Raw genomic sequence first — 15534 nt, forward strand, 5'->3', positions numbered from 1 at the left:
ACATGATCTCATTTCTTTTTTATGACCAAATAGTGTCCCATGGTATATTTGTACCATATTTTCTTTATCTAGTCTATCATTGATGAGAATTTAGGTTGATTCCACATCTTTGCTATTATGAACAATACTGCAATGAACACACGCATACATGTGCCTTTATAACAGAACGCTTTATGTTCCTTTGGGTATATGCAGTAACAGAACTGCTGGGCCAAATGGTATTTCTGTCTTTAGGTCTTTGAGAAATTGCCACATTGAAAAGACAGATCTTTTTAAAGAGTTTTGCTGTCAGTATAAATAGAAAAATGAGCTGCTAGCTGGAGGAAACATGCTATAGAGAGAGGATTTTTTAATAGAAGGAAAAATAATAGCATGTTTGCGTCCTTCTAGAAATAATCCAGTAGCAAAAGGGAAATAATGATGTAGGAAAGTGAGAGAAGAGTTTCTGGAAAAACGTTCTTGAGAGGTGAAAAAGGATGGGACGTGGTACATAAGTGGAGAGTTGGTCCTAAGTAAGAGCACAAACCAATCATCAAATAGTCACAGGAAGGAAAGCATAGGCTACGAGCACAGACACAGCCAGTGGGCAGTGAGCAGGTGCAGTGCTGGATGCTTGTGAAGTTCTCTTCTGGCTCCTCTTGTTCTCAGTAAAATGTGAAGCAAGCTCATCAGCTAAGAGTAAGAATCAGCAAGAAGGAACAGGAAATCCAACAAAAGTGTGTAGCTCTCCAGGAGAGTGCAAAACTGAATTGGACCAGAGAAATATACTGTGATTTTACCAAAGGATCATAAATTTAAAGTGAGTTCTAATGTTTGTTCTTCTCAGCCATGCTCAGCTATACAAAGATCCAGGTAAGGGGCAGGCAGTGGGTTGAATTTAACCATGATTATGGTTTTTCCTATCAAGTACAATAATTGAGGGGCAAGGGAGCTATCATCCATAAGGGCAAGGTAATAATGATATTCTTCCTCATTGACCTCCACATATCTAATTGGTTCCATTCATTATTTATTTATGGAAATATTGAAAGTGTCTGGGAATGCAGGTTGTACTAAAATATACTTTATACATAAACCATCTCTTTTCTGTATTTTGTTTTTGGTGTTTATTCACAAAAGAATTTCTATTTGCCTTTTCACCTAGAACATTATCTTGAACAAGATGACTGCGTCCTAAGCCTCTGATATTAGACATTTAAAAGTGGGACAGAAATTTCAAAGAGGAGTTGCAATAATGTAGGTGGGCAAGACATAAGAAGCATTTTTTATAGTCTAATCGTTTTTAAAAACAAATCTAATTCACACATGTATTCTTTTAAAAAGTAATCTGCCCACACACATTTTTCATTAATTCACTGAATTAATATGTGTTATATGTCTGTCGTGTACAAAACATTGCACTAGGCAAGCACCAAGATAAATTGGGAAGGGGAGGGCAAGATTACCATACAGATCCGAAAGGTATTTGTAGTCCACAAATGTGGAAACTCATATATTTACCACATTTTCAAGACAGGACAAAGGAAGGACTACAACACAAGTTTCAGGGCATTTGTTTCTCTATATACCATAGCAGACCTGAAACAGTAGTCTCTTAATAAATACAGGTGAATCTGTGAATGCCACAGAGATATGAACCACCCTGGAGGAACAGAGGGGAGCAATGAATGATATCTGAATGTGGGACCTGAGAAAGCCTAGTGAAGAATGTAATATTTCACTGGTTTTTGAAAGAAAAGTAGAAACACAACAACAGAGAAGGAAGAGAAGGGTTCTCTCGTCTCAAAGACAAACCAGACAGAAGCACTGCAGTGTGGAAGCGGGAAGACTTCAGGGCATAGGCATAGTCTTGTCTGAGGGCTGAGGAATAGCATCGTGAAAAAGTAAGTCAGAAAGGAAGAGTGGTAGGGACAGAGTGGGAATAAGAACCAAGCTGTGCTGGAAACAAAAATACTTTAAACCAAAATACTTTAAAAATACATTGAAACCATGACATATTAAGAAAACTTGTTAGCTGCATTCTTCCGACAAACCAGTTCTAAAATATGTCTAATTTTACACTTTGTGATTTCATGCTATTGCTGGTATTTCAAAATTTTTGTAGGTCCCGGTTTTCACTGATTTATAAAATGTTATTCTACTGACTAATGAAAATTTTGAATAAAGCTTTAGAGATCTTACTTTAAGAAAAAGGGAAAGGAAAGGAAGAGTAATCCCAGCAAGTGGAATGCCTCGATTACCTGATACAGGCATTCTTACTGAGCACTTACACTGTGTCTTACACTGTTTTAGATGCTGCCCGTGTTATAACTCATTTACTATAGCAGAAACCCTGTGAGGGAGGTATTATTATTCCCCACTTGATAGGTGAGGAAATTCAGGACGCACGTGGAGGTCAAGTACACCCACATTATACAACCAGTAAGGGACAGCACCAGGCCCTGTGTACCATCGGTTCTATGAAAACATTTTGAATAGTTAAGTGACATTATATGATTTGTGTTGCCACTACTTTTTTCTTTCATAAATAATGAACATATCTAAGTTACATTCAGAAAGTAAGCATCATGCATATTACAGCTGTTTCTCATCTATATTTAGAAGTTCTGAATATTCAGATGTATTACTTTCCATTTCTGTCTTTTCTTTATTCAATGATACAACTATTTCCAAAACCTATTGGTTTAAAGGTTGTTTTCCTAGTGTTTAATCTATAATTTAAAATAATACAATGGTCTTTTTTCTTAATTTATAATTTATTTAATTAAACTCTTCTAGTATTCTCTTACTTCAATATTCTTTTTAGAACTATCAAAAGTAGGGAAAATATGAGGAAGTATTTATGGAAGTAGCTGTAGCTTGGTGTTTGCTATACCAGAGGGCAGAAATAGGACTGATATCTGGAAGTTATCAGAAAGTAATTTTCAACTCAAAGTAAACGTGGTTATTCCTTTTTTCTGAAATCAATTTGCCCTTCTCTTTGTAACTCCAAATTTCATTCAGAGGTAGTTGTTGATGGCAGCCAATTCATCATCACGTAGGTTATACTCATTTTGTCATCATCGTAGAGATTTTCTGCCTCAAAAACTTTTCCAGTCTTCTATTAAATATGCTCCATTCTGTAGCGAGTCTTCCAACTACCAATTCATTCTCATTTAGCTTTCGCCTCCCTTTTCAAATACTTATATAAACCAAAGATATCAAACTTATAAAAGTGTACCCAAAGAATCTTAGTATCAACATTACAATTTATGCAGCACTGGTGAACAGCATCTAATCTGGTCTCATTGCCTTACTCAAGAGTGCTTTCATTAGTTCCAGCAACTATTAGCTCTTTTTACCTCATTAAATCTGTAACAGGCTTTGTCACTGAGGCCTGTCCTACAGACATCTTCGGACTCAGGTGAGTTCCTGTCCTCTCACCTCGTCTCTAGTGAGGATGGGGCCGAGGCATAGACAAAAGATTCTAATCCCAACCCAAGCTATAGCATCATCACAGGAGGGTTCTCTGTGGTTGGTTTTATGTCACACAAACAGAGGAGAGTGAAGTATCTAATATTCGTGTGATACCAAAAAAAAAAAAAAAAAAAAAAAATGGAGGTTGTGTCTTCAGCTAAGAGAACCTAAAGCAGAAAAAAAAATATGAGGAAGTGTTTATGGAAGTGGCTGTAGCTTGGTGTTTGCTGTACCAAAGGCAGAAATGGGACTGATATGCGGAAGTTATCAGAAAGTAATTTTCAACCCAAAGGAAGGAATTTGCTAAGTGGAGATATTCAAAGGTGGAACATGGTATTTCCTAGAGGAAGGAAACAAACATTTGTGGAGTATTTGTCTTGGGTGTTCTCCAGCAACAGTATTTAAAACTGGGTGACCTTATAATTGATTTTCCAAACAGGGACACATGTGAGAATGAAAGGATAAGAGCTATAAACTGGGGTATCCCAGGCAAATGGATTCACGGTACCCTAATTCACCCTTGTAGACCCCCGCTGTGTGGACTTGTTGACATGTGGAGAACAGGGAAATACTGAGCCTAGTAGGGGAAAGGGAAAGATGGGAGTTCACGGAAGTGATGAGAAACAGGGAAAATCTGTGACCCTGTCCCCCCGCTTCTGTACATACCCTGATAGGATGAAGCCTAAAGACCCATATCAAATAGGATCTCCGTCAGCGAGCCTGGATATCAGCAGTGTTAGCCTCCAAAAGGATCCTCCTCGGAAAAATTCCAGGACAGCAACACTGTTTCCAGAGCCGGGGTAGAGTAGATACTCTTCCCAAGCCAAGTGACTCAGAGAGTTCTACAGGGCATAACATCAGACAGTAAGAACAGGACCAGCCCCAAAGGACCAGAGATTGTGGGGATGACAAGGTACCGAACAGGACCAGCCCAATAGCAGGACCCCATACATTACAGGCAGGCACAGTGAGAAGCATGGAGAAGGGCCGGCGTACAGGGGCACAGTGTCCCTGATACGGTCTGTACTACACTGCCTAGGCCTGCAAGTACCCAAAGAGGCAGCTGCTTCTTCCATTCTAAATGGCAATTAACATATATAATAACAAAAACTTACTTTTTATTATGACAAGTCTATTATAACATATAAACTGCTTGAAAGGATCATTAAAATTAATATTCCTAAAAAAATTCACATTTGACTAACTGTAATGGGTACTGAGAGCTGTGTGCTCAGCTCCTATCCCTCTCTCGCACTTTGCCCCTAGACTGAATGGGCACCTCTGATTTTGCCATGTAGCCATATTGACTCAGGAAAAACCAATTCCAACTCCTGTGTAGAATGAGCCACTTCTGGTAATCCCAGTGCCCTGCCTTGTAATTACTCAGATCAAACCAACAGCACCGGTATATCCCTTCCAACTGGTCTTGCTCCAGGCACATGGCCTAAGTCAGGTAAACCTAAGGGAAAGGCTATTTTTCAACATGAATGAGAGTCAAGGTGGTGATCCAGTTGCTGCTGGCCATCATCAGGGGAATTCGATGGAAGCCTGCCAGTAGATGATATCACCACATGAAGGGACAGAGCCAGAGAAGTCAGAGCCAGACCTCCATTTCCACCAGACATTCTCCGCCTCTGGTTTTCCTTTGATGGTGATAACTTTCTTACTGTGTAAGCCAGTTTAAGATGCATTATCTTGATTCTTCATCTGGAAACATCTTAGCAGATCTATAAAACAGTGATTCCCAAACCTGCCTGCATATTGAAATTACCCAAGGATCTTCAAAAATTGTTGATGCCTATATTCTATCCAGAGATTATGATTTATGGGTTCAGTGTGTCGTTGGGTGAGCCACTTCATCTCTAAACTTCCTCCCTTCCTGGAGATTCTAAGAATGTACCTCTGCCTAACACAAACACAGGGCACTCTGAGACTTCTCAAAGTGATGGGAATATGTGTTCCCATGTGGACTTTCTCCACCCTCCACAATATTGAGGGACTTTTATGCTTTGCAACAAGATTTGAATTGCTCTTCAGCTATTCTGCTTGGATTCCCCTTGTATCACATTTCAGAAGAGATGGGTTTCAGAGACTTCCCTAGTAAAATAGGATTGTAAGTCTCTATAAGCCACATGCTTGGAGTCTCAAGAGGCCATAGTAAATGGTCCCAACTGTTCATCAATAATTTTTTAATGGTAGGATGGATAAAAGGAAAGAGATGGAGTAAAAGATGAGGAATTGAGATCTGACTACCCTGTTACCATGCTCTGCCACCCTCTTTCCCTCTCTCTTTCTCCCAAACCCAACATCAAAACCTAGGTCTTTCTTTCACATTTATGTGTGACTTAGATCTGACTACACTGTTTACACACACTGCCGCTCTTAGCCTCAGTACCCTAATCACTGATGAACTGAGGAAACTGTTAACTGTTTCATCCATGTAGTAAAGCTTTTGTGAGGATATGAGATAACACATATAAAAATTCACAATTAGCCGGGCGCAGAGGCTCAAGCCTGTAATCCCAGCACTTTGGGAGGCCGAGGCGGGTGGATCACGAGGTCAAGAGATCGAGACCATCCTGGTCAACATGGTGAAACCCCATCTCTACTAAAAATACAAAAAAAATTAGCTGGGCATGGTGGCACGTGCCTGTAATCCCAGCTCCTCAGGAGGCTGAGGCAGGAGAATTGCCTGAACCCAGGAGGCGGAGGTTGCGGTGAGCCGAGATCGCGCCATTGCACTCCAGCCTGGGTAACAAGAGCGAAACTCCGTCTCAAAAAATTAAAAAAAATTCAAAATTCAAAAGTGCTTGATGAATGGAAGTTATTATTATGAGAGGTCCAGAAAGTTAAAAATGCAGTCCAGACCTAACCCTAACAGACACAGCCATGCCAGAATGATGAAACAGCTTAGAAGAGAGTTACGTTCTCTGCCAGCCTCCCACTTCATGTTCTCCCCCTTCATCCTTCCTCTCACCACCCCTCATGAAACAGCAGGCTTGCACTGTCAATGCACCTCTAAGATACAGCCTTGCTCCAACCCACTTTCAGCCAGACTGCCATGCTCTGAGCCCCGCCCATAATGAATTCCTAGGGCAGCCACTAACAGGCAGGAAGGTTACTTTGTTGCATTTTTCCCCTAGGTTTTTCGAAGCACTCCACTTCCTCATCAAGAGTACACCTCTGGGCACCGCAATGCTGTATCATTCCCTGCTTGAATTATATTATCTGTCATAAGAGGCATCTCTTGAGAGGCTTGAGTGCTAAGTGGGGAGTGATTTTTAGAAAGATGTGTGGGAAATGGTTTCAATATTTGGCAATTCCTAAAGGCAAGATGATTTGAGACACTGACTTTTTAAAAATACACTTGATCAGCTCATTATACTATTCTCTTATTTCTGAAAATGCCTTGTCATTTGGAATATTACATTTAGCAGTGGCACCAAGATAGAAATTTCATAAACTAGAGGATAATAATTTTCAGTTTATTTCATTCATTTATCCATATATGTCACATATATCACATAAATGCATATATTCACCAGGATATCAATCTTTCTTTTACAGATATCTCCATTAAAATATACCATTCTGAAACTAAAGACATAGACAATGCCCCAAGAACTGAAACAACTGAAAGTATCGAAAAAATGTACAAAATGTCAACTCTGAGACGAATATTCGATTTGGCAAAGCATCGAACAAAAAGATCCACATTTTTCCCAACCGGGGTTAAAGTCTGTCCACAGGAGTCCATGAAACAGATTTTAGCCAGTCTTCAAGCTTATTATAGATTGAGAGGTAAGGAAAGAGATGAAACCTGTTTAGCCCTGTGTTATTTCCATCCCTTCCCTTTCATTCATCCATAGGTTGTCTTTAGCCTAAAACTTCCAGGTCTGTCATTTAGCCATAAGAGTTATAAAAATCAATCTAGTGGTAATCTGATAATAATGAATAACAGACATTCAAAACGATTGTAAATATAAGCTCTTATGGCTTAAAATAATATCTTGTGCAGCACAGAAGCAATAGGGCATTTATAAATCAGAAAGCCTTGGCATCCAGATTCTACTCCTTACTTTTTTATTTTTGCCAATGCTCAATATTGCATTTTAATGTTGTTCACATGAGTAAGAAGCAGAGGATGATTACAATGTCAGGAATCTAAGCAAATTGATTTGTGACTTAAGATTTCATTTTTTCAAAAGCAACGTTACGGTCCAGATTCTCTTTATAAATTTGTGTATTGCTGATCCTGCAGAAACTTTTGAAGTTTGGAAGCCTAGAGGCACGTTGAAGTGCAAAGGAGACACAAATTAAGAGTGGTTACCAAGATATAAAGCAGGAGTGTTGGCAGAATTTATAACACAATTACAGTGGTTTCTAGCAGAGTTACAGTGCACTTTTTACCCCAAGACTGCGACACAGGATTCTGATAGCATTCCCAGAAACCATTAAGGAGTTAATCACAGCACAGCCATCAGAGGCTGTTGTTTTCATTTACTTACAATGGATGACAAAATTCCTATGGCTTCTTTTTTAAAAGAGAAAAACCAATCTTTGGTAGCAACTATTAAAATTCCCCAGGTAGCTCTAAATAATGCAAAATATCTTGTCTGAGTCCTAAATTCAATTTATCTTACATGTGAAAGGTGAGGGTTTTACTGATTTCTACCTTGATCACACTAGATGTTCGCTTCCATCCAAAAAGCAGAGCCACTCTGCTCTATTTAAAGCCCACCTACTAGAGCAAGCTGGTTAAATTCCAGCCTGTGATGTGTTGTCCACTACGATAACTAAGTACCCGTTTCACAATACAGACATCCAGCAAACTTCTCGGATGTCTACTTCTGTTAGATGTGCCCAGATAAAATTAATCTGAAGAGATTCTATTGGGTTTTGGAAGCTAACAGTCTCAAAAATATCAAGCCTTATGCTCCTCATGTGTCTCATTTTCTGTAGAAGTAAAAAGAGACTTGCTTGTTGAAAGAAGCCACACCCATAGAAAAGTGTAAAGTACTGGATCATAGTCAGAAAGAGGACTCTCGCTACAGAAAATCAAGGGCACCATATTGCTATTCTGAGGTCCTAGAATACTAAGATACTATATTAATATTCTAAGGTCCTGAGGTACTAGCCAAAGCTTGTTGGTGGACACAGAAGGCAAAGAGCCCATTGGGAAAATAGAGAAAAGACAGTGACATCCCTAAATTACTAATTTTGAGTGTGCCCACACATTGATCAGATAATGACCTGGGTAACTTCTATATTGTTTGCTCAGGGATGGACATACATATAGTATTTGCATCGCATTGAATATGAATGCAACTATTCCTATTTTCATGGAACTTCTAACTCTTTACAACATTCACAAATAGGATTCACTGCAGGTATTTAGAACAGACTATTGCTGCATCAAAATTTTTAGCTCTGAATTTTTATTCTCAGCTCTTTATTCTTGATTAGGTTACCTCTTTCATTCTTGCTTCCCTGGATGAAACAGACCATTGTTTTCTCCCCACAGTGATGACAGTCCATTATTTTTACGACTGCCCCTGGGTAATATGAAATATTACTATTCATCAGTGTAGATTTCTTAAGAACAAATTGGTTCACAAAGAAACAAGAAATAAGACCCAGCTACAAAGCAGTGTTCCTTTGACAGAGTAACCCACTTACTGTTCTTGTTGCTACTTTTACTAAATTATCTGTTGACATCTTTCAAACTTAGGAGAGAAAGTGCCCATATTCCTAAATCAAATGGAACACTGAATTATTTCATTTCCCAGGGCTTAAAAGCAACACAGTGAAATGTTCTGAACTTTGTGGTAGAATCATAAACATGCTTATCCCAAAGCACAAATACAAAAGAGGCAAGTGTGTTTCTGCTAATCTACAGGCTGAACTCTGTGCCCCAGACAAACTTCTTGCTATCAGGATGCCTCCCTTCAGACCTCACCTCACCCTCACCTGTGTCTCTCCCTCTCTTTCCCTCTCTGTCTCCCACATCCAACATCAAAAGCTAGGTCTTGGCCAGGCACAGTGTCTCACACCTGTAATCCCAGCACTTTGAGAGGCTGAGGTGGGCGGATCACCTGAGGTCAGGTTTTCGAGACCAGCCTGGCCAGTAAGGTGAAACCCTGTGTCTACTAAAAATACAAAAATTAGCCATGTGTATTCGCACATGCCTGTAATCCCAGCTACCCAGGAGGCTGAGGCAGGAGAATCACTTGAACCTGGGAGGCAGAGGTTACAGTGAGCCAAGATCTTGCCATTGCACTCCAGCCTGAGCAACAGAGTGAGACTCCATCTCAAAAAACGAAAAAAAAGTGAATCATTTCTTTCACATTTATGTATGCCTTAAAGAAGGTTACAGACACAGCCAGGCGCGGTGGCTCAAGCCTGTAATCCCAGCACTTTGGGAGGCCAAAGCAGGTGGATCACGAGGTCAAGAGATCAAGACCATCCTGGTCAACATGGTGAAACCCCATCTCTACTAAAAATACAAAAAAAATTAGCTGGGCATGGTGGCGCGTGCCTGTAATCCCAGCTACTGAGGAGGCTGAGGCAGGAGAATTGCCTGAACCCAGGAGACGGAGGTTGCGGTGAGCCGAGATCGCGCCATTGCACTCCAGCCTGGGTAACAAGAGTGAAACTCCATCTCAAAAAAAAAAAAAAAAAAAAGAAGGTTACAGATGGATAGAGTCCTAGTTCTTGCCACTCCATGTTGTCTGCAGATCAGCAGCATCACCACCACCTGGAAACTTGTTAGAAATGCAGAATTGCAGGTCCCACCCCAGACTTACGGTCAGAATCTGCATTTTAACAAGTTCCCCAGGTAAAATTCATCTGTACTTTAAAGTTCTAGAAGCACTAATCTAAAGAACATCTAGCCAACACTCCTGCTGTACAGATAGAAAAACTGAGATTTGCTAAAGTGGCATGTTCAGGGGCACGGCTGGCAGCAGAACCGGGGTAGAACCCAGTGTCCTGACTCCCATTCCAATGTGTTATTTCTCCCTCTCATGTGTGCACAACCCTGTGCTGGGCAGTTTCACATTCCACTTGTCTAGCATAATACTAATTGCGAATAACTGTCTGCAGGCCTGGACTTCCAATACAGACAGCCATGCCTGGCCTCCAGGGTTTGTGCTCCCTGGGGTTCTTCCTACATCATCAAATGACTTAGGATATGACCTTCAGCAGAGAGGCTGACATTCTTTGATTTCAGGCATTGGCTGGCAACTATAGGAAGACTGGGTGGCGGTGGAAGCAGGTGACCAAATTGCTGTATTTCTCTAGAACCACCATGGCAGTCCCTCCCAGCAGGTTCACAGGAGGAGAGTACAGAACAGGTAAATCAAAGGTTTAGAAAAGTCCGATTTTGAGAAGTCTTCAGATCCCTCCCAACCCTGAGGTCCTTTGATGCTGCAACTTTCAAAGGTTTTTTTTGATACTTCCCCAGTAAAGATGGGGGACTATCCTGGTGGGTTGTGGGCTGGTGTTCCCAATCATGGAAAGATTTTGTGCCTCCTGGCTTGTGAGAAGCTTCCAAGGGAAAAATGACGTCAGAGGAGCCACAGAGAAAGCAAGCCTGCCCCTCAGAAAGAGTCTGAGATTTCATTCCTAACATCGTGATTCCTATAAACTACAATGTCACAGGGAGAAAATTCTTCCAGCAACTGCAGACATTGTGCTTTAGGGAGAAGGTTATTTCAGGGCTCTTATGGAAGGTTTTGATGGGTCTGTGTAGTTCTGTGACTTGTGGTAGGAAAGAGGACAGCAGGGAAAAGAGCAGAACTAGGAAGATGAATGCACCAAAAATAACACCTCCTACTTGACTGCTCAGCCTCAGTCTCCCCAACCATATTTCTCTTGCCTACAGAAATCACTGCATAACTCATGATACATCCTAAGGCTACACAACCCCAAGGAAAATGAACTTCTGTATACATTTGTCTACATCAGTTATGATGCCTGCAAGTCTGAGTTTGGATTCAACTGGGAGCAGTTAGGCTCAATGAAGAACACAATTAGTTCAAGACTTAAATAGGAAAGAAATAAAAGCAAGTCTTAATCTGGGACCACAAGTGACAAACTCAAGGTTGTGCCTAACTTGTAAACAGAAGAAATTATCATATAATTTCTTCCCTGATGTTTTACACGCGGATATTATCCTTGAAAGTCACCAACATTTAAATATTGTCCATGAAAGTCACCAAAGACAGTGCTAGTTTATTTTATGTATTGTTGCATCTCTGGCACTTATATGGGTTTTGAATTAAAGTAGCAGGTCCATTGGAAAAGGATGGAAGAGCAAAATAACACCCCCAAAGAGAGGGTGGAGTATGTAGGAAAGGCTAGCAAGGCAACTGGTTTGCTTAGATTGGACACACAACTGTTACGGTCTGGACAAATCTGAGTGTCACTTCCTTCTTGCATATTATGTAGACTATTGACCAGAGATGAAGGGACAGAGACAGGTTGCTGGTTTGTATCAGAAAAGGTATTAAAACTTGTTGATCCTTGCCTGGCAGTAGACAGTTCACAAAAATGAACTCTGCAAGGTGAGATATTCCATCGCCTCTCACATGTTGTTCCCTGTTAATTCCCCCAATGTGAGAAACCAGATGGCACATTTGAGGTGGGCAGGACTGCACCCTCTCCTGTCTTTGTGGATTACTCATTAAAAGGTCAGTTACCTTGAAGGTTCTAGTCAGGTTGCTGCTAGTAAATGACCTGAGCGTCTATTGATCTGAAATTTTCTTATTAAAGCAGAAAGCTAAGAGAAATCCAGACACAGAATAAGTGGGTGGGAGGGAATAATGCATAGGCATAAGAGTCTCCAGCCTGGTCTTGTCTCACCCTATTCCTCCCACGGCCCTTTTACTCAGCACAGCAGTATTTCTTCGGTAAGTCAGATGGTGTCAGCCTCTGCCCTAAAGGCTCCAGTTGTTGCCACTGCTCTAGAAGTAAAAATCAAGCTACTACGATTGCTTATAGCGGAGGCTTCCAATGTTTTTTGCTCACTTAAGCCCCTAAAACAACTTTTAAGCCATATAATCCCCTTACATACGTTTCCATTGACATCTGAAGTTTTTCTCAAGTTAAAATTATTAAATAGGATGTCATTTTGGTGAGTTGTAAATATGGATATTTAAAATAAAACTACAATTGGATCATTCTTATGTATCCAGTAGAATCTACCGTAGCCACTCAGTAATTACCATCGAATTCTTTTAACAGATATGTAAGCAAACTCTTCTTAACAGAGGGAACTGTCACCGGGTTCCTTTTCCTCCATACTCTCACGTTTCCATTTCACTTCCGTCCTCAGTCCTAGTTTAATCTAATTTATGCTTATGCTTGAAAATCTGTTATTGATTGATCTAAAATACTTTTTGGTAACCAAAATAAGAACATAAATTGAAATTGCATTTTTTTGTTTCTTGTGACTGCATGATTTATGTGTAAAAAGAAATTTCTTGTGGATTCAGTCATGTTTATCAGTTTTAATACATAATCAAATTTAAACACAGAGTTTTAGTTTTTATTGATAGATCAATAGAGGGTGAGATCCAAGCTTTGTGGGTGTTAATGTTTATAAATACAAAATTGCAAATGCAAAATTGTAAACAGGGCTTTGGAAGGAATCAGTGTTTTAAAAAAAAAAAAAAAAGCGGTGGGGGGGGGATCTATAGCTTACGCTTCCTTAGCTTCTGCCTCTGGATCCAAGTGGTTGCTTTGGTTTTATTCCCCTAGTTGTTCATATACAATTAGTCATTCTTTACATTGTGCATTGCTAACATGAGACCAGGTTTAACATCAATTTTATCCCTATTATTTTACTTAGTTTCAATTATGTGTTGAGAAAACTTGTTTTTTTTTTTTTTTTTTGAGATGGGAGTCTCTCTCACTCTGTAGCCCAGGCTGGAGTGCAGTGGCGTGATTTCAGCTCACTGCAACCTCCACCTCCTGGGTCCTGGTTCAAGCAGTTCTCCTACCTCAGCCTCCCAAGTAGCTGGGATTATAAGCATAAGCCACCAATGCCCAGCTAATTTTGTATTTTTTAGTAGATACGGGGTTTCACCATGTTGGCCAGTCTGGTCTTGAACTCCTGACCTCGTGATCTGCCCACCTCGGTCTCCCAAAGTGCTGGGATTACAGACATGAGTCATCACACCCAGCCTTGAGAAAACTTTAGATAAATAACTAGATGGGAATAGATGGAGTTTCGTTATAGTCCTGTTCTTATTCTTTAAATTTCTTTGTCATTAATATGCCAATAATCACATTATGTTCTGTCATCATTATTTTTAATCATCTATCCATCAGCTGTCAACCAACCTATTAGGACTCCTAATTTGTTGAAAGCAAAGAATTATGAATCATTTAGATTGCCAAAATGTGTGTTATCCCTCAACTCACTTCACTCTTTCTCAAACTCAGTACTGCTATTGCAAATTGTTCCTTCGTGTGGTAACCCAGAGGCACTGGACCACAGTAAGATTAGGGATGGATGAATGGGGAAAGGATTGTGACCAAAAAGGAAGTGCTAACGAAAAGGTGTGTCTTTAGGACCAATGGAGACCTGGAAATTGATTCCCTTTAAATATTTTGTGCCTGCTTATCACTTGGAAAGTCTTCAAGGACAGCCAGGGAAACTGTACCCCAGTTTGGAGGCTGCTGGTGTACAAAACCCTACACAATCTGTGTTCACCTCACCACGTCTGTCTGTCTTCATCCTCTATTACTCTTAACCTTGTTCTGGGCACACTGACACCCTCCCTCTTCCTTCAATGCCCCTAGCACTCACAAACTGGGAGAATTTACTTTCCCCAAATGGCTCAAAAGTCACCTTTATAGTGAGGTCTTCCTCAACCACTGTATTTTAAATTACAGTCTTACACACACACACACACACACACACACACACACACACACACACCATAGCCCCTATTTTATTGCCTTCCTTTTTCTCTATAGCATATACTAAGTACTCAATATATATTTGTTAAGTGAATTAACTTTTAGAGACTGTAAATTAGTGTGTCAATATAAGCCATGAAATAATTTTCCATGTTATTAGACTTTGCCTGGGATTGCGCACAGAGACCCTCTTAGGCCATGGCCATTTTCTACCACTGTAATACATGACTCTGTATTACAGTGTGTCAGGAAGCAGTATGGGAAGCCTATCGGATCTTTCTGGATCGCATCCCTGACACGGGGGAATATCAGGACTGGGTCAGCATCTGCCAGCAGGAGACCTTCTGCCTCTTTGACATTGGAAAAAACTTCAGTAATTCCCAGGAGCACCTGGATCTTCTCCAGCAGGTGAGCCTAAACACCATACAGTTATTTGGAACACTGCCCAGACAGTTCCCAGGCTCCAGCCCCTAGGCCTTTTGAATTGGTTTCCACAGCATAAGGGTTATTTAGAGAAGTGCTTGGAGGTATTTGATTAGATCAATCGAAATGTTATTCTTGCAAAATAATATGGTACAATCAGTTTAAGTTTGAAGTGTAGTTTAAGGGAAAAGGAAATGAAAATAGACTTTAGCTCTTTAGTTGGCATTATCTCCTGGTAAAATTACTTTTTATCTTTATTTTTTTGCAGAGAATAAAACAAAGAAGTTTCCCTGAGAGGCAAGTACCCAAAATAGAATGTGTGTGTGCTCTTGACTTTCAGAAGATCATATAATGGAGTGAGACTAAGCTATTGTACCCGTAGGATTTTATGTCAGCCACTGATTGGTGCAGATTATTCTGACAGACAATTCATGCATATAATGTACTGAAGATAAATGAGTACATAAAATAAAAATAAATAGACCTTATAGATTTAGATAGACGTTTGCATTGTTTGCAGATAAAAGGAATTCATCACTATGTATCTAAAGTGTACCTTCACTTATAAGAAATACAGAAATTAAAATAGTTTGATTTTTAGAATTTATGGTAAACTATTAGTTACATCAAGAATATATTTAATACAATCAAGGAACCACCTGAATTTTGAACTCTCATTTGGTATTCTGTAAAGTGCTAATATCTCTCAAACTAAATTACTAAAGC

At 40.0% G+C, this 15534-nt stretch overlaps 1 protein-coding gene across 2 annotated transcripts in view; it reads left to right on the forward strand.

Moving 5' to 3' along the window:
* Positions 1-15534, forward strand: part of IMPG1 (interphotoreceptor matrix proteoglycan 1) — a 146914-nt gene that overhangs the window by 15289 nt on the left and 116091 nt on the right. Inside the window, exons 2-4 of one of the 2 annotated variants that reach the window (XM_003923274.3) lie at positions 7024-7257; positions 14627-14793; positions 15077-15105. In XM_003923274.3, coding sequence (XP_003923323.1) covers positions 7024-7257; positions 14627-14793; positions 15077-15105 — 430 coding nt within the window. The remainder of the gene's footprint in view (positions 1-7023; positions 7258-14626; positions 14794-15076; positions 15106-15534) is intronic. The other variant, XM_010334155.3, reaches the window with a different exon arrangement.

The sequence above is a fragment of the Saimiri boliviensis genome, chromosome 4 (genome assembly GCF_048565385.1).
Source record: "Saimiri boliviensis isolate mSaiBol1 chromosome 4, mSaiBol1.pri, whole genome shotgun sequence".
Lineage (NCBI taxonomy): Eukaryota > Metazoa > Chordata > Mammalia > Primates > Cebidae > Saimiri > Saimiri boliviensis.